At 34.5% G+C, this 18,716-nt stretch overlaps 2 protein-coding genes across 2 annotated transcripts in view; both read right to left on the bottom strand.

The window, feature by feature from the left end:
* LOC134846052 (dolichyl-diphosphooligosaccharide--protein glycosyltransferase subunit STT3B-like) overlaps window positions 1-18,716 on the bottom strand; it is a 382,597-nt gene that overhangs the window by 8,022 nt on the left and 355,859 nt on the right. The window contains exons 2-6 of the mRNA XM_063863232.1: window positions 15,048-15,446; window positions 14,697-14,895; window positions 14,387-14,541; window positions 4,439-4,538; window positions 3,586-3,737 (exon numbers count right to left, since the gene is read on the bottom strand). Coding sequence (XP_063719302.1) covers window positions 3,586-3,737; window positions 4,439-4,538; window positions 14,387-14,541; window positions 14,697-14,895; window positions 15,048-15,425 — 984 coding nt within the window. The 5' untranslated portion in view covers window positions 15,426-15,446. The remainder of the gene's footprint in view (window positions 1-3,585; window positions 3,738-4,438; window positions 4,539-14,386; window positions 14,542-14,696; window positions 14,896-15,047; window positions 15,447-18,716) is intronic.
* Window positions 1-18,716, bottom strand: part of LOC134846055 (pyruvate dehydrogenase E1 component subunit beta, mitochondrial-like) — a 428,722-nt gene that overhangs the window by 206,263 nt on the left and 203,743 nt on the right. The window lies entirely within an intron of this gene.

Here is an 18,716-nt window from a genome sequence, read left to right as displayed (position 1 = left end):
ATATGCCTCAATTTATAGAGCGTGCGCATTTTAGCTAGTATATGAAAAAGTTCATTAAAACATCCGACCCAGCCCAGGTTCGAACCCTCTTAGTTTGAGACTGGTCTCCTTCCCTACCTCTACGCTACAGATCCATGATAACTTGAAGCTAAAGTGCTATTTGTACAATAATAGTCTGTGTTAATTTCCTTAGCATTGACTGTACTTAATGGCTGGATAATGATCAAAATGAACACATTCTGTCACAACAAAATTTGCGTCGCAACAATATTTGCGACATAGGTTGGAAAAAAGAGCGTTCGTACTATAACACAACTATGCTTTTGTAAAATACTGGAAATACAATGAACAATCTAGCCATTCTCTAAACTTAATGCTTCATAGAAGCTCACTTGCCCAAACTAAAGCCAGGTAAATTAATCATTTGCGAAGGAGGATAATTTAAGCATTTTTTACGCCTCAGTACTGGCATAAATATCATTTTTTCAAACTATTGCAATCACAAAGAATGAAAACTTCAAACATTTTACGATTAGGGGCGTTTTGTTGTATTCTAGCGAGTAAAAAAGAATTCAAAGATCAAATAAACATTTCAAAATATTTCGGAAATCGTAAATAAAAAAACACAAAAACATAGCGAACAGAAAGTTAGAATAGAATCAATGAACGCAATCAAACAAAAAACTGAATTGTTTTTTTTTTCAAAATTGAATTTCAAGTACTTACCAACTTCCGAGAAAAAAATAGATGTCCTTAAATTTCAAGAACAATTCATGATCGACAATTTTGATACAATTAAACCACTTTGAGAAAACTGGATCAATAGGTAAAACTTTTTGATTCACTGGGAAATCTGATAATTAAATTCCATATTCGTAGTTAGAAGTTGATCACGTTTTTAGTCACCTTTACACTTTCGCTTTTCACTAGTGGAGTTTGGTTTCCTTTTAAAAAAGGAAATAAAGAGAACTTACAAAGAAATCAAAGTCAAACCACAAAAAAAACACTTGCGCCTCAAAAAATCATGGCGACCTATATATCAGTATGAACTACGTTCATCGAATCTTAAAATCAATTCAACGAAATTTCTTGGAATGCAATGAATTGCGCATAACCGGAATGCATTGAAAGTATTTTCGCTTAGTTAAACGCCTAAGTCATAGGCAAACTCCCTGCTGTTGCAACTTTGCCGAAACATAAGCAGACGGAGAAAACTTTTGACAAACGTGCCTTTGTATTTGCGGGCATGAGCGTTTCTTCCACGCCACATTTGCGGGTTAACGCCTTGACTTTGATTTTATATGAAAGGAGATGTCAGATGATTCAAGTGATATTATTAAACTAATTGTTAACCTGAAACAGTCTATATTTCAATTTGATAACGCTTTCTAATCGCAAGCGTCGTAATTAACTCATCTGATCCAATAAAAAGCTTTGATTTTAAACTGCTGTACGACAACCCTAACGGTAGAGCTTTTCGAAGAGGCCATTGCTATTTGTCAAATCAATAGGGCATCAAACTTAATGTAAATCTATGAATGACACCAATGGTCAAAATTTCATACTCGGATTCCATAAGATCCATATCATTTGCATCATTAACTTTTGCATATCATTTGCAGCATAATTGTAATGCAGCTTCAATGTAGATGAGATTCCTTATTTAACTAAAGCAGCTAAATGTATTATTCGCAACACAAGATGATTTTCCAGCTTAAATGTCCTCACAATATAACATGCCAGGAAAAGTGAAGCTGGTAAAAACAATATATTGATACTATTGTTTTGAAAATTTTAACACAGAGGTGAAGTTGCGATTCGCAAACACTTAAAAGAACACAACCAAAAAGCAGCTCTATCAACTGAAATATGAAAAAGTTGAAATAAGCCTCAAATTAGCAAAAACTCGGCTACGTGTCGAATTCGAATCTGTGACCTACCAAATTTGGGTCTCACACACCAACCACTCAGCCAGGGATGCTTAAATTCCCCAAAAACGCAGCTAAATATGCTAATAAATTGACAATTCGATGCAGCAAAAGTAGCACCAAATACAAAAAAGACATAATTTTGCATATAATAAATTGGAAAGCTTGAAGCCAAATTATGCATTTGAAAAAAATTACGAGATACATTGAAAAAAAATTCTGAAATCGAGCCTTTTATCATTGTACTGCTGTTTGAAACAAATAATTTTTTTCGGTTCATTTGATGAACTAAAAATGCATCAGCTGAGTTAACTTTTTACTATTCAAATGTCAAAGCATATATGATTTTATACTGCTACCGCAGCCTTCCAACTCAAAAGTGCCACCAAAAGCAACAGTTTTATTTGCGACTTAGGTTGGACAGAAAAGAAAGTTCGTACTAGCACACTATGCTTCGCAAGTGTTATCAACGACTTGATAAGTGGTATAAAAGGGCCAACAGACAGTTGGAATAGAGTCATGAACGCGAGAAAACGGAATTAAAAAAAACACTTAAACTTTCGAATTGCAAAGAAAAAATTATATGGCCGTATAGCTCTTTGTAATTCAAGAGCAAATTATGATTGCTTCTTTTTCGATAAAATTTCCCCAATTTGGGAAAACTGGATCAATAGGTATATTTTTTTATTTCGCTGGAAAACCTGATAATTAAATTCCATTTCCGAAATTAGAAGATGTTTACGTTTTTCATGACCTTTACACTTTTGCTGTTCAATAGTGTTCCTTTCAACAAAGGAAACGAACTTAAACAGAAATTAAAAGTCATCCCGCGAATAATTAAATTTGAGCCTGAACAAATTTTACAATTTTTTGCTGAAAAAAGTAAACAAAAAAATTGCCAAGATCTATATAAGAGCATTCACTACATTCATAACTCTTATAAAGCGTATCAACGCGTTTTTTATCTTATCTTATACAAATATGATCTAGAATAGGTTAATTAGTGTACTGTTGCCGTCACATTAGATTCCACAGGAAAATAGACGCTACTAAGAAAACCATCAAACATTCTATTTCGCCAGTTGCTTTGGTTTTCCAGTTATCTAGCGATCACATTCAGGTTCGGAAACTCGTTGCTGCAGATATTCAATTTCCGTTGGAAGCTAATTAAATTATCCGAAGGTTTATAGGGGAGATTCCTCACTCAGCAATGCATACTGAGTGTATTATTCTAGCCATCATTTGATTTTCCAGCTCAAATGTCCAAGCAATAAAAAAAGCCAGGAAAAGTGACACTGGTTGAATTAAAACTTATTAATAAGGATTTAGTCAACAAATCGTGGAGCACTGAGAAATATCTACTTGAGAATACCCACCCACCCCTTGCATGTATTAACTTTGATATAATTTCTTTTATAAATTACGCCATTCAAAAATTCTATTCTCATTTTTAGGTTTTTCATGTTTTTCATACCATAGAAGTGATTTTCAAACTATCAAAAATTCAAAACGGGGAAGATTATTAAGCACATCTGATAGGAAGAGTCTTCATAGCAATTATTCTTTAGTTTACAAATCAATCAGTTTCCTTAAGATTTCAGATGAAAATGATACACTTGAAATATTATAAAAATTCTATAGCTGTTTAGTTGCTTACCTTAGTCTTCAGATAGGCTAGGAAAGCGTATGCCTGCAGCAGCACGAATGTGCCAGCGGCAGCCATGTGTTCTGAAGTCCGAACAGGTTGGAACCCCACAAAAGGCACTTGCATCGACAACAGCAGACCCATGATGAACCACACTGAGAATGCTGAAACACAGAAATGCCATATGTTTCTTCGCACATTACAAGGTTACCGAAGTGACCAACGTCAAATGACAACCAGGATGCGAGGTTGAGCGAGTGCGAACGCCCTTCCCTCTCAGGATTTGAATATTTGGCACCATTTTACGATACGTACTCTTGATCGACCCTAAAAATTGTCTGAAAATGCCGTTGTCTCACTTAATTCTTAACTTCAAGATGACCAAGTTGCTTGAATAGCTTGAAATAAATGGCCAGTTTTGCCTTAATATAGTCTTGTAGTATTTAACGAGAGTTCGTAATATCAGTTTGTTCAACCTACGAAAGTAGACATTTTCTTAGGTGACGTTTTCTAGATTACCCCTGATGGCCATTTAGACTTTGATCTTTTGAAACTCTCGAAAAAAAGATAACTTGATGATTTAAAAGATATTCGAATAGTACTTGTTCTGTCATTTATATTTTTACTTTCTATGAATTAATTTGCACTCGTTGCCGTTATCCATATTCATAGCCTGTAAACTTCAATTGACAGAGCTTGACTTGCTGAATAATTTGGGCCGCATATCATTTTACACAGGATATTGCAATAAAGAAGCATTCCAAAAAGTTATTATAGCAGCGTCAAGCTCAGGAATCAGTTAAAGGACCAATTGCAGTCATAATTATGTAGCTTCAAAGCTCAAAAAGCGATGTGGACGACTTACCAACATAGAGACGGTGACTGTATCTCTGCATGAGCACCAACACAAATGCATGAAGAGGGACCAGATTGGTGATGAAGACATAGCCTCCCCAAGCACTCACCTAGCAACACAAACACATACAAATAATCTACTTAAACATATCATTCACAAGATATAAAGAACAGAAAAAGCTCTCACGACCAGCAAAATTATGTATCAGGTTGTAGGGGGTCCCGATAATAAAGCACCTAAGAGCAAGCCACCAAAAATCACTTGCCTTAACCAGAAAACAACTTCTGCTTGGATTATGTTTTGGACATACATATGTTTGAGTAGCTAATAATCGGCAGCAGCGAAAGAGCTTCAATTGAGCGGATTACTATTTCATGATGTTTGAGATGGAATCTAAAAAATATTGAAACACAGAGGCAAAGCGGAGCTTCGCACCACTTGCCATGCAAAATAAGAAAGCCTGTAAAATTTGAAAGTATAGTATACGCAAAAGGGTAAATACAGAAACACTGAACACAAATTTTATAGGAAAACTGAAAATCAGAACTTTGCGAGACAAGACGGAAAGAAAGTAGACTGATCTTATAACATGAAGAACATCACGAAAAAAATCAGTAAATAAGTACGTAATTTCTCAAGATCTGAGTTACAGGTTGTGGTATGATTCAGGAATGAGGATAAATGCATATAAATGTTACTAGCGTGTACCGCACCTCCGGTGCTTCAAAATTTCATTAACTCAAAAAACTATTCTTTGAGTGTACTCTGACAGCACCCAATTACAAGGTTCGTAATTAAAAATTTTGCAACGTTTTTTATTCAAGTTTTTTATACAAATTTTGAAGAACCATAAACTTTTGTGACCATAAAATTTTGTGAAGTTTTATATAAGTTCTTCGAAAAATTTAAAATGAACTAAGAAACGTCACATCTGGGAAAATGAAAGCAATTGAGCAGTCGCATTTGGATGCAAAAATTGCAACTCCTGAGAGTAACTTCAAATTTTGTAAAATTTTTCATTCGATTTTTTAATTCAAATTTTGAAAAACCATAAAGAGATTGCGACATTTTTTTTATATCTAAGTTTATAATGAATTAAGAAACGTCACATCAGGGAAGCTGAAAGCAATTGAGCAGTCGCATTTGGACGCAAGATTTGCAACTCCTGAGAGTACCCTCACAGTACCCAACTACAATGTTGGGAAATTCAAATTTTGAGAAAGTTCACCTTAAATTTTCTGAAAGAAGTATTTTTTTTAAAACCAGAAAAAATTCACATTTCGAAAACTACCAAAATTTGAGCAGTCTTTTTTGATTGAAATATTCGCAATCTTTGAAAGTACACAGCTACAGGGCTGGGAATTTCAATTTAACGAATTACTTTGTAATTTGAGTTTTCTGCAAATTTCCAAAAAAAAATCACAAAAATCGTCTTATCTCTTAAAAAAAAGATTCGGGCAATCTTAATTGGAGGTCAAACTTGCAACCCCTGAGATTACTCTGACAGTCCCCCAACTACAGGCTAGAAATTTCAAACCTTGAAAAATTAATTTAATTTTCATGAAATTGTTTTTTAAATCACAAAAAATGTCATATCTGGAAAACTGCAAGATTTTGAGCAGTCCTTTTCAGAGGCAAATTTCGCAACCCCCTGAGAGTAAACTCAAAGATTCCACAAACAGGATTGAGATATTCAAAGTTTTGGAGTTTCTCAACTAAGTTTTTTTGAAAACTTCGGAGAAAATCATAAAAAACGTCATATCTCGAAAACTACAAAGATTTGAGTAGTCATCTTTGACATCGAAATTCGCAACTCCTGAGAGTACCCTGACAGAGCCTCAGAACAGAGATGGTAATTCCAAGTTTTGCGAAATTTTTTTTATCTAAGTTTTCTAAAAAATTTTGAAAAAAATCCAAAAAAACGTCATATTTCGAAAGCTACAAGGATTTGAGCAGCCATAATCAAAGGCAAGATTCGCACCCCCTGCGAGTACCCTTACAATATCCAACAACAGGATTGAAATCTTCAACGTTTTGGAATTTTTTAAAATCTAAGTTAAAATTTTTTTTGAAAAAATCATAAAAAACGTCATATCTCGAAAACTACAAGGATTTGAGAAGTGAGAATTGGAGGCAAGATTCGGAACCCCTGAGATTACCCTGACAGCACCCAACTACAGGGTGAAAGTTTCAAATATTAAGAAATTTTTTGAAATTAAATTTTCTAGAATTTTTTTGAAAAAACTCGAAAATTGCCTATCTATCTCGTTTAACCAAAAGGATTTGGTTATTCATATATGGAGGCCAGAATCACAAAACCTGGGAAAACTCTGACAATATCCTACTATTGGGTTCCTATTTTTAAACTTGATGAAATAAACACTGAAATCAAACTGAAAATCGAAAAAAAACCTTAACCATTGCAATATTCGATATAGCTTAAACGTGAAAAAAATTCATTTGTTAAACATGAAAAAATAATACATTGAAAAAGCTTAAACTTGGCGAGATAGTGAAGCCCGCATTTGAATATGTAATAAAAGATAATAGATAGATAATAGATGAAAGTTAAATAATTAGCCGACGGGTAGACAGACATAATCAAATTAATTAAAAAAGCAGGTATACAGACAGACAGACTTAATTTGGCCTCGAAAAAAAATACTGAAAAATTGATGACCTTGCGAAAAACTAATTGAACAATTTTCTTAAGCATTGCAATATATGATATAGCTTAAACATGAAAAAATTCTTTCGTTAAACATGCAAAAATATTATGCTTAAAAATGGGAGATAGCTGTTACTCGCATTTAAATATAGTATAGAACAGACAGATGTACTTGCACTTCATTGCCAATAAAAACATAGCCAGCAAAGATGTTAAGAATTTTGTTCAATCCACAGATGAGTACAACTCGAAATGAGGTCGCTAAGCCGATAAATTATAGGCCGAAATCATTTAAAAAAATGGTTTTAAAAAAATTACAAAGAAACAGCAGCGGTAAATTAGAACACTAAAAGCATCTATAATGTAAAAAATAGCTTGAACTCAAATACGCTTTTTAGTTGGATGGTAAAAACAAAGCGGAAAGTAAGCCGACTGCATGCATGCTGAAATCTGTGAAGTGCTGAAGTGTACTGCATGCATGCTGAAATCTGTGAACGAAGTTGTTTACGGGAAAAAAAGTCAACCGATTGCAACACCCTTGCTATCTCAAGGGTAAAAATGAAATCAAAAGTCATCCCGCGATAAATTTAATTTGAGCCTGAACAAATTTTAACACTTTTTCCTGAAAAAAAATCACCAAGACCTATGAGAGCATTCACTACGTTCATGACTCTAAATAGCTTTCCAAAATTACGCGGTTAGATTCATTCACTACTCATTAAGACAATATTTGGAGAAGTTGTCAGTAATTAGATCTGGTTTTTGCCTTTTCCATTTTCTGCGTATTTTATCTAATTCATGTTTAATTATTTCCTCATTTCGACTCGTTTACGGAGATTCGTTTCTTAAACTTCCCACTTTAACTCCTTGGCTGAATTCATCTACTTGCTTTGTCTCGATTCCTCAACATATTAATTTCTACTTTAACATGAACTATTGAAGAGTGCAATTGGATCTTTACTCAGAAATGAATTGAAAAAGTAGAAATTAAACTGAAAAATTAAAATTCGAAAATCGTTTTAAAATGTCGAAAAAGCTAGATCTACGAAGCCAGATTAGTCCAAAAACAGTCTGACAAAAAATTTGACCTGTAAAAATTGTTTGACACTCAAATAGCTCCCAGGCACACACAAACACAAACACGCGAATATGAAGCAAATAAACCGAGATGACATAGGCCAAAAATCCGAAATTTTTGAGCGCTAAAAATTGAGCAAAAAACTAATATATAATTGGCGGAAAAAGTCCGACGGGACTACAACTATCAACCTAGGACATTGTGGACAAGCCCAAATGTTACCTATACGCCAACTGCGCACCTTAGCGTTGGATTCAATAATATAGCAAATCGTAACCCTCTCAGGAGCAATTTCTAATTCTAAGCAAACTACGCTCTTCTTATATCCAGTAGACATAAGAAAACGAACATGAAAACTCCCCAATTGTCACACAAAACCCACCCCTATACTAAAAACAACCTGCATTAGCATACGTCTCCAAAAATTGATATGATTTTTATTTTGTCAGCATGAAGATTGCACATTGACCACTTCGTTTAATGAACGTCTTCTTTTTCAACAAAAAGGTAGCATGTTCTTCAATTTCGTAACGAAATCGCTACTTACTCAACTAATCATTTCATTTCATTTTAGACATTTTTACACTTCATTTGTTCCGATACAAACGCTAGTTGACATTTATTGAAAGGAAATCAAAATGTCATTCAGCTGAAAAAATTGTCTGATCGTGTTTGAGGAACCTCAATGATCGTTATCAAAAAAAAAACGTTTCGGAATGAACTCCCTTATTTTAACTATTTTTTTCAATAACGAACGCAATTGTGATAGTAATAATATTCGCAGCTTAACATTTAAATCTGCAACTTTATTACATTTAGCTAATGCAGTGTTACTTGAAGCTTTAATGTTGGGTAGTAAAAGTCAATTCATTGTAACGAGCGATTATGCTTTTCGTTTTTATTATTTTCTTGAAATCTTAACGGAAACAGTCTAGACTTAATGTCGAGAAAATAGATTCGAGTCTTCCAAAAAATTCATCCAAACAGCCTAGTATAAGCTTAAAATTAGTTCAAACTATATCTAATAACACACAAGCGAAGCTGAGCTTCGCGCTACTTTCGATACAACACAACAAAAATCGAAAATGTCGAAAAAACTAGATCTATCACAATCAATAACGCTAGTTTTAAAACAAAAACATGCCGAGACAATTGAATATTAAATTAGCATCGGATGATGATTTACCAAGCAGTAACAAATATTTTGGCAGAAGCCTTTTAAGCCGAAAAAATAAACAACAAGATTTATGAAAAGTCCCCGTCGCCCGCATAACACATTATTTGCACGTCAAATGAAACAAAATGAGACAATTAAGCTGATGTAATATAGCCCGAAACCTAAGAAGCCCAAAAAAACGGGAAAACAAATTGAAAAAAAGTTAAGACTAATAAAAAGTTACTAAGCCCCCCTCGCCCTCAAAACACAAGCACGCACACACGCACTTTTTTCGCTCGCCAAAGGACGCAATATGAGGCCGATACGCCTATATAGTATAACCCAAAACCAATTAAGCCGAAAAAAGGCGATGAAAAAATTGTTGTCATGAAAAATTTCAATTATAATTTCTATTATGATGTTTAGCTTATCCACTGATGAGCATAAAAAATATGCTTCCATTGAAAGAACTCGAAATTAAGTCACTAAGCTGATAAAAGAATGGCCGAAATTATTTGGGCAGAACAAAGTTTTTAATCGAAAAAATTATATATGTATATATATACGATGCCGAGTTATAATAAAATTACAATGAAACAAAGGTAAATCAGAAAAGTAGAAGCAACTATATCGTTAAAAAAACTAGAAATTCAAATAAGCGATTTAGTTGGATGGTAAAAACAAAGCGGAAACTAAGCCGACAAAAAGTAAAACCGAAAGCGACGAAGACGAAAATGAAGTCGAAAACTCAAACAAACATGTTGAAAATCTGAACTGCGAATTATTGGACTAACACTAATAAGGTTGAACAGTGAGTAATAGACCAATTAGAGCAAATATACAACGCACATACTGCATGTATGTTGTATACTGCATGCAGCTGAAAACTGTGGACAAAGTTGTTTACGGGAAAAAAAAGTCTAGTACCCGATTGCAATACCCTTGCTATCGCAAGAGTAAAAAAACGAAACACTCAGCCCAAGCAACCTTTCCGCCTTTCGAAGTGGACGTTCGAACGTAACATTGATCACATTCTTTTATACATGGGTTTCTAGAAGAAAAGAAACATCTCTGACTGAACCAAAAATCATAGCAGAAATAGGAGAAATGTTTGCAGAAAACAAATGATCAGGGAGTAATCTAACAACCGTGCTTTTCAAATTGAGAACAACAAGGAAACATGAACGTGAACAACAAAAACAAATTAAATCATTGACCAAACACTTCTATCATCAGCAACTTTTAAAATTTTAAGAAACGAAAAAAAGTTTAAATCGAATTTACTTATGTTCAAAGCTTTCAGGCTCAGGCAAAAATAATGTTTTAAAGAAAACCGCAACACTCCGTTATGTTAACCATTGGTACACAGTAAAATAGTCGAACGAAAGTTGCAAAATTATCAATGAAATCAAGGGGAAAAAGGAGAGACAATTTTTCATATAATTCAATTTTCGAATTTTGAAGATGAAAAAGGAAGTTAGTCCTCTTTGAATTTCAAGAATATTCGATCATTAATATTTTTCATAAAACGAACCCAATTAGAAAAACTGGGTCAATAAGTAATTTTTTTATTCTACTGGGAAATCTAGCAGAGACGAAGCGGAGCTTTGCATCAATTTAAATTTAACAAACATAGCATGGCAAACTAGCCAACAGGATATTAGACGGAGGCCGCAGAATCGATTTTATTTTCCAAAATATCGAGAAAACTAGATCTATCAAAAATTTCTTTTTTATCTGGATTTAACTTGAATACAGTTCATTTAGAGAAAAACATGAAAAAAGAAACTGAATGATACATTAGCATTAAAAATATTACAATGCAGTAACAAAGACGAAAATCTTTGATCAACCCTTTGAACCAAAAAAAATTAAGGCAACCCCTCAAAACACTAGGCCGAAACTTTTAAACCGAATAAAAAATCGAATGAAATTTATACCGAATGAATTTATAAGAAAACGAATTTGGTGAAAACCAACTTAAAAAACTCGACACAGAGGCAAAGCTGTGCTTCGCACCACTTGCGATACAACACAAACAAACATAAGTCAAAAAAATGAAATATGTTGAAAAAAAAAACTAGGTGAATCAAAATTTTAGTATGTCTCAATTAAAACAACTAGGAGCCCAGCTAAAGCTGGAGGTAATTTTTGAAATTCTTAAAATTTTTTTTATACTTATGCAGGACGTAATTTCAAAAATTTGATTTCGCCCAAAACCTAATTTGTTTCTTTACTAAAATAAGTGATAAGTAAAAAAATTTTTGAGAAATTGGAATTTTCCCAGGGACAAAATATTTCTTTTGCAAAGCAATATAGAGCCGCCACTTTTGCAGAAAAAATTTAGCAAATGGTTCTATCGATTGAAATTTTCATCTCAAATTTGATAGTGTAGTTTTAAGTGAAATCGAAGGTTTTAAAAACAGTCATAAGTTCGAAAATTTCCAAAATCCGTTTACCTTTCCTGCAAAAAGCAGGTAGTGGTCGCGCAAAAAGCAGGTATAGAATACTCCCAAAACCGGGTTACGCGATTGAGCACTTAACCTGAGAAATGGCACGGTATTTTCAAGTTCATCCAAAAAGTTTCAACACAGCTTCGCACCACTTGCGATGCAACATTGAAAAATCGAAAAAAATAATAAATGTTAAAAAAATAGAAGATTCCCAAAACCGAGTTTCTTGATTGAACGCAACCTGAGAATTGGCACGGTAGTTTTCACGTAAAGTCAATAAGTTTCCAAAAAACTGAGTAAGTTTCTACACTTTGACTTGTTTGAAGGCCATAAATTTTTTCTTTAACAAACTGGACATGCCCAATTACAAACAAAGGCTTTCAAGAACATATTGTTTCGATTAAATGATATCAGATTGTGCAGAATAGCTAGCGAGAAAAGTCCAAAAAAACGGTAACAAAACGGAGAAAAGTCCAAAAAAACGGTAACAAAACGGAGAAAAGTCCAAAAAACCGTCAACATTTAAAAATTGTCATTCCCGAAACCATCGTTTTTTGGGTAGAAAAAAAACAGAGCGGATCCGCTCATGCAGCAGGAAATAAAACAACCTATAATTTCGATTGAACCCAGAACTTTCAAAAAAAAAAAGATACGGTCAAATAATTCCCGAGGGCCATAAATTTTGGTGTCGGAAAAAATTGGGGCGTGGTCGCGTAACATAGTTAGCTTCCCACAACCCCTTCTTTGAATTTAACCCAAAATCTCACTTATGGCAGGGAAATTTTCAAGAATATTCAAAAAGTTTGAAAAACGGTCAAAAAAGCAAAAATTTCCTATGAACTTTTCCGAGGGCGATAACTTTTGGTGTATTAAAACTTTGTGAGCGGCCGCTAATGCAGAAGCCCATCTCAGTGCCCGTTAACTCCCTTGAACCCACAATATCAAAAAAGTCAAAAAGAATGACAAAATCGTCAAAAATCAACAACTTGACTATTCCGAGGGCCATAACTTTGTGTTAAAAAAAATTGGGCGTAACTTTTGCAGTGAGCTTTTCCAAACCGTTCTATTTTAAACGGTCTTTTAGTTGATATCCCTTTTTGGAAAATCAGCATAACGAAAAAAAATAAATTTCAACAAACCGATTGGTAAACATACAACCAACTTGAAAAATGCGGTGAGAAGTGTTAAAATTGTGTTTCCCTTGAAACGACCCAAAATTAGGTCATTAGGCCGATGAAAAACAGGCAGAATTGACATGGGCCTGGGATTTTGAGGCCTGCGAAACAACAAAAAACAAAGAAGGAAATACGAAGTCAAGGTAAGTAAAATTACATATTGTAGGAGTAAATCAAACACTAAAAGCAACATTAAAAAAATGCGCGCAGTAAAAAAAAAGATTCCAAGATATGGCAACTAAGCCGACAACAAATAAGCAGACACATAATTAGCTGACAACTTTATTTGAAACTGAATATTTCCCGTTTGAAAAAAAAAACAGGTCCTACTCAGATTCAGACCCAGGACCTTTGCTGTCCAAGGCATAATCGTTACCTCCAGGCTAAAGTGGCTGGAAACGCAAAGAAGTTTGAATTCATTATGAACCAAGATACAAGTGATACAAATGATTCTGTTAAACAAGTTGTTAACCCGGAAAAAAGTTATATTCTAGTTTGATAACGCTTGCTAATCGCAAGCGTAAAAACAATCAAAGTTTCCAAATTTTGACTTTTTGAAGGCCATAATTTTCTTCTAAAAACATAGGGCGCAGCCATTCATAAAGGTAGCCTTTCAACGATATGTTGTTTCGATTACACCAATGACATCAGATTTGGCAGAATAGTTAACGAGAAAAGCCAGGTCAACCAACCAAAAATTTGACATTTCCAAGAATCATAGCTCATTATTTTTAAAAAAAATTAGGCGTAGCCGTCTATGCGGAAGAGATTCACGTAAACTTTTGATTGAACCCAAAAAAAATCAAATTTGGAGGAAAGTTCGAGAAAAAAGTCAAAAAATTTCAAAAAACGATGAAAAAACTGGTATTGTAAATGCAGACATGCTCAAAACATATGTTGCTGACAAAAATCGACATTTGGGAAAACGATTCAGTTATTCTGCTGATCACCTGGAACATAAGATGTTCCGATTTGATAAAGCTTACTAACCACAGGCGCTTAAGTTGAAACCCACATTCGAAACTAAGTCCTGGACATTTTTGGCGACATTTGCACTTGGTAATTGGAGGACCTAAATTCCACTTATTTTTAGCAAATTACTTTTAATTGAACTTGAAAAGAAATAAAATGTCAAACCCCGAATAATCAAACTTTTTCCTGACAAACGAAATAAATTAAGGCAATCAAAGCATGAAAAAATTATATTGAGAAATATACTTAGTCGGCTAAGACTAAATAGACCAGTTTATCTCGACACTGTTACAAATTCCTTCTATTTTTTAAAATACCTATCACGAACAAATAGGGCTTTAATATTATACCACATTGAACCCCTTACGCATATTTTTGCGGTACTGCAAAATCGAGCGAAAAAAAAACCTACACAGTTCCTTTCAACTTCGTAACTGATACAGTCAACTACTCACCATGTACATATAAGAGACGGAAGTGAAACATGCCCACATGACAGATCCGGTCTTGAGCGACTTGATCCAGAAGTAATAAGTGATCAACAGGGCGAAGATGGCGATGCCCTCGTTGTCATAAGAACCAGCCACCGATCGCGAAATGTACCCAGGTACTATTAAACAAAATCATTAGTCAACACCAATTTAAAGAACCTCCAGCACTTTGATTACCACTTGTAGGATCACCCAATTAAGCTCCTCAAAATTGCTTTGTCTTAGCTTAAATTACGCATCATAGTAAACTGCTATTATGTCGCAATTATCTAACCTATGCACATGAAACAAGCTGCCAAAAGTCCAGCTCCCTTAGACCAGATCTCCTTTGTGAGGAAGTAAGCTGCTATGGCAGTCAATCCACTGAAAAGAGGTGCCAGGAAGACGCAAACATCTTTGATATGCACAGTGAAGTTAAGTCCATTCAAGATCAGATGGAGAAGACCAGATGTTATCATCAACCCCGGATACACCTTAAACAAACATCGCCAATCCCTGTTCCTTCTCTATGCTCTTCACTTAGGAAAAAAGAATGTCTCACTTTTGAAGGAGACAATTTGCAATGATTTCGTATTGATAAATGATCAAGTAAAAAAATTAATGAATTTAAAAAATCAGATCTTACAGTTCCTCCAACAATTCGTCCAAGAGGGTACCAAGCCCGATCATCAAACCAGTTCAGGAATTCATACCATCCATTTTCCACTAATTGTGATGTGGCTCGGTAATTGAACCACGGGTCGAACTCGTGAATGATACTTTCGAATCTAATGACAGCAAACAGACGGGAAATGAAACCCTCAATGCAACAGATTGTCAAAATTACAACCACCAGCAGTCTTTCTGCTGCGTTTGCTATCTTCTTTTCATTGATAGCTTTTGCTGAACTTCCTTTCACTAGAGAATTCCCATCCGAAGAGAACGCTGAGCTCACATTAGAACTATAAGACGAAGCACCTCCGTTGCGACTAGAGATCTGTTTAAACATCTCTTCACTCGACATGACATCTGATTATGACTATCTGAAAACACCTTCAAAATTACAGCCAAAAACACAAACATTTTAAATGCACCGTAATTTGGCTGGTACTTAAAAAATAGCTTGCCCATGGAAGCGACCATGTTTTGAATATAAAATCATTTTCGTATTTTTTGCACAGAGGCGAAATGAAGATTCGCACCATTTGCGAAACAACACAAAACGTATGGCAAACTAACCACAGAAAATGAGGCATATTCCGCAGAAAAAGATGTCAAACACAGAGGCGAAGGTGAGCTTCGCACCACTTGCGATACAAATAAGAATGTTATCAAAATCAAAACAAAAAAAATCCAAAAACCGTTTTTGTCAATAAATTGCAACAAAAGCCCAAAATATCCGGAACAAAACTGCCAGCACCATTAGAAACTACAAAGCGCTCTGGAAATGCTATACAAAAGCCAAGTTTTCAAAAAAGTCCTTTCTGCGGAACTAAGCAGACAAACATAAGTATACAGACAATAATCTAAATTAGCCAAAACGCTCTTTATTGCTTTCTTCTGAAATAACAAAATTGCATAAGAAAAAATGGCAACTTAGCCGACTGCTGTGGCAGCTAAGCCAAAAAAAACCTTTTAGTCAAGCAAAAACTTCTTTTTGAAAAAAAACGAACAACGATCCTTTGTCTTCGCAGGCATGTGCGTTACTTAACGTCCCATGTTCAGATAACTGCCTTGATTTAGATTTTGTTTGAATCGAGGTGTCAATTGATTCAATAAACTTTGATGAACTAGGTGCTAAACTGAAAAAAAAAATGTCCAGATTCAAAAACGCTTTCACAAAGCAAGCGTAATAGAGCATCAAAGGTCGATAATGAAGGAATAAACGACTGAGTGAAATAGCGGAAGTAAAATGATTATGAATGCAAATTTATCAGAGACGAAGCGGAGCTTTCTAACAGCTGCGGTATAATACAAACTTAGCAATCAAGCTAGCAGACAGAAAATGAGAAAGCAGGCACAATGAGACCTGAAGAAACTTACACTTATAATTGAAAACTAAACTTTGAACAATGCAATGACTGGGTTTTATGCGAACCCTTGGATTATATTCCTAAATCCTTTGTTATTATTATTATTATGTGAAAAAAACTATTTCCAAAAAAATTTGAATTAAGTACATCTACAAACATAGCCAATCGAAGCTTGAAAAAAAGTAATGAACGCAAAAGAGTGAACATAAAAAACCTTGCCGTAGTTGAAAAAACCTCAACTTTCGAATTTCAAAGAAAAAAAAATAGATGCACTTTAAGCTCTTTGAATTTCTAGAACGATTTATCATTGGCGCTTTTTTTGATAACATTAACCCAACTTGAGGAAACTGGATTATCAGGTAAAGTTTTTATTCCGATGGATATCTAAAAAACAAATTCCATTTTCGAAACTAGAAATCATTCACGTTTTTTCGGGCCATTTCCACGTTCGTATTTGGAGTACTATACGTCACTTTCAGCAGAGGAATTTCTATTGAAGTGAAAAAGTGCATATATACCTAAAAGCACTCAAAAATGCTTCAATATGTATGAATGCCCATCTGTAGTCATTAGAGACTTTTAAGACTTTCCTGAAAAGAAAACAAAAAAAACAGCAAGACCTATATAAGAGTCTTCACTACGTTCATTACACTTAACAAATCGAGCTGGTTAAGTTACAATCAATAAGAAAAGCAAAATATGATTCGGCCGGATTTTTTAAATGCTTAAAACAACTGCAGTTAAAATTTTTTACCGCTAAAATAAACGATTCTTAGATGCGACAACTAAGCCGACAAATCAAGCAGACAAATAAAAAGTCGAATTTTATTTGAACCAGAAAAATTACCGTTTGAAAAAAATAGGTCCTATTAGGATTCGAACTCAGGACCACCAGTTCAATGAGTCATGTGGACAAATTTCTTTACGGGAAAAATGTCGAGAAATTGGTTGCAATGCCCTTTCTATCGCAAGGGTAAAGAGTGATCGACCGAAACTTGAACAAACTCCCTTCTAAGAAAAACATTAAGACATTAAGTAAGACAATTGAATGCTAGTTGAATATCGAAAAAACAACGTAAAAAGCGACAACACAGCCGAAAAAAAATTCATTAAAAACTTAAAGACTCAAAAAATGTTTTCAAGTCTCCTGACAAAGCAATCAGATAACAACCTTCTTTTGCTCATCAAATGACTCAGAATGACGCCGCTAAGACGATAAGGAAAAAAAGAGAAAAAATTGAGATCCTGAAATCGGAATAAATTTACAATCTAAAAAAAACGAATTTCGAATAGCAGGATTTTAAAATACAGGCAAGCTCAAAACTTGTCTGATATTTGGCGAAATTGAAGATGACCACCAATTTGAGTAATTCGTCATTCTGCGAACAGAATTATTTACGCCAGGCTACTCGCAAGTGTAAAAATAGCCTGGAATTCCCAATAGCGCTGTGCTATCGCCCACCATTCAACTTTTTAGTACATGACGCCACTTCACTCGCGACTTTTCATTAGATCATCAATTCAAATCGTTTCATTACAGCTACTCTTTATAAAAGAACAAGAGCACTTGTAATGTCTTATAGTTGAATTGACAGTGATATTTATAACAGCAAACGTAACTAAATTTTAGAAGGTAACTGAAATATTAACTGTTTCATCTTGATTATTCTTCATTGTCTTCCCGTTGACTTTTTAGTGCTTTGTAGTACAACATTCCCAGTAGCATTCCTATGATGTGTGCTTCGTGAGCGATTGGATTTTTATTCTTCATCGCAGAAACAAAAAACTTGCTGATAAAGAGGGCACCTTCAACACACAGAACCACCCCTGGCAAGTGTTGCATCTGGAATCTCAGACTCGGAAAAATATCAGATAGGAGCAATATACCCACGTTAACATTCGGCTCGGCCTGGGAAATATATCCAAATATACCGTATATAGCAGCAGAGGCACCCACAACAGCATATTTGTAGGAACCAGACAGTATTTTAGACGCAACTACTAAATAGTTCGTTACAATTCCTGCTTCTAAATACAGTTCGATGAAATTTTCGGGTGCTAGAGACAGGCTACATATACTCGATGAATGAATTAAAACGTAATTGTTGATTAAGAAATGTAGCCCTCCAATGTGCGAAAACATGGCCAGCGGGATTGCAAGGGTACTAAAGCTGGGACCAGCCACAAACAAATTCAGCATAAGTCGTGGAAACATGCGAAAAGATACGAACACTGCGCCATTGACAAATGCAAAGCTCCAAGCTAACTTGCTGACATTCGAT

The sequence above is a fragment of the Symsagittifera roscoffensis genome, chromosome 5, assembly GCF_963678635.1.
Source record: "Symsagittifera roscoffensis chromosome 5, txSymRosc1.1, whole genome shotgun sequence".
NCBI lineage: Eukaryota > Metazoa > Xenacoelomorpha > Acoela > Convolutidae > Symsagittifera > Symsagittifera roscoffensis.
This window is presented reverse-complemented; position numbering and strand designations above follow the sequence as displayed.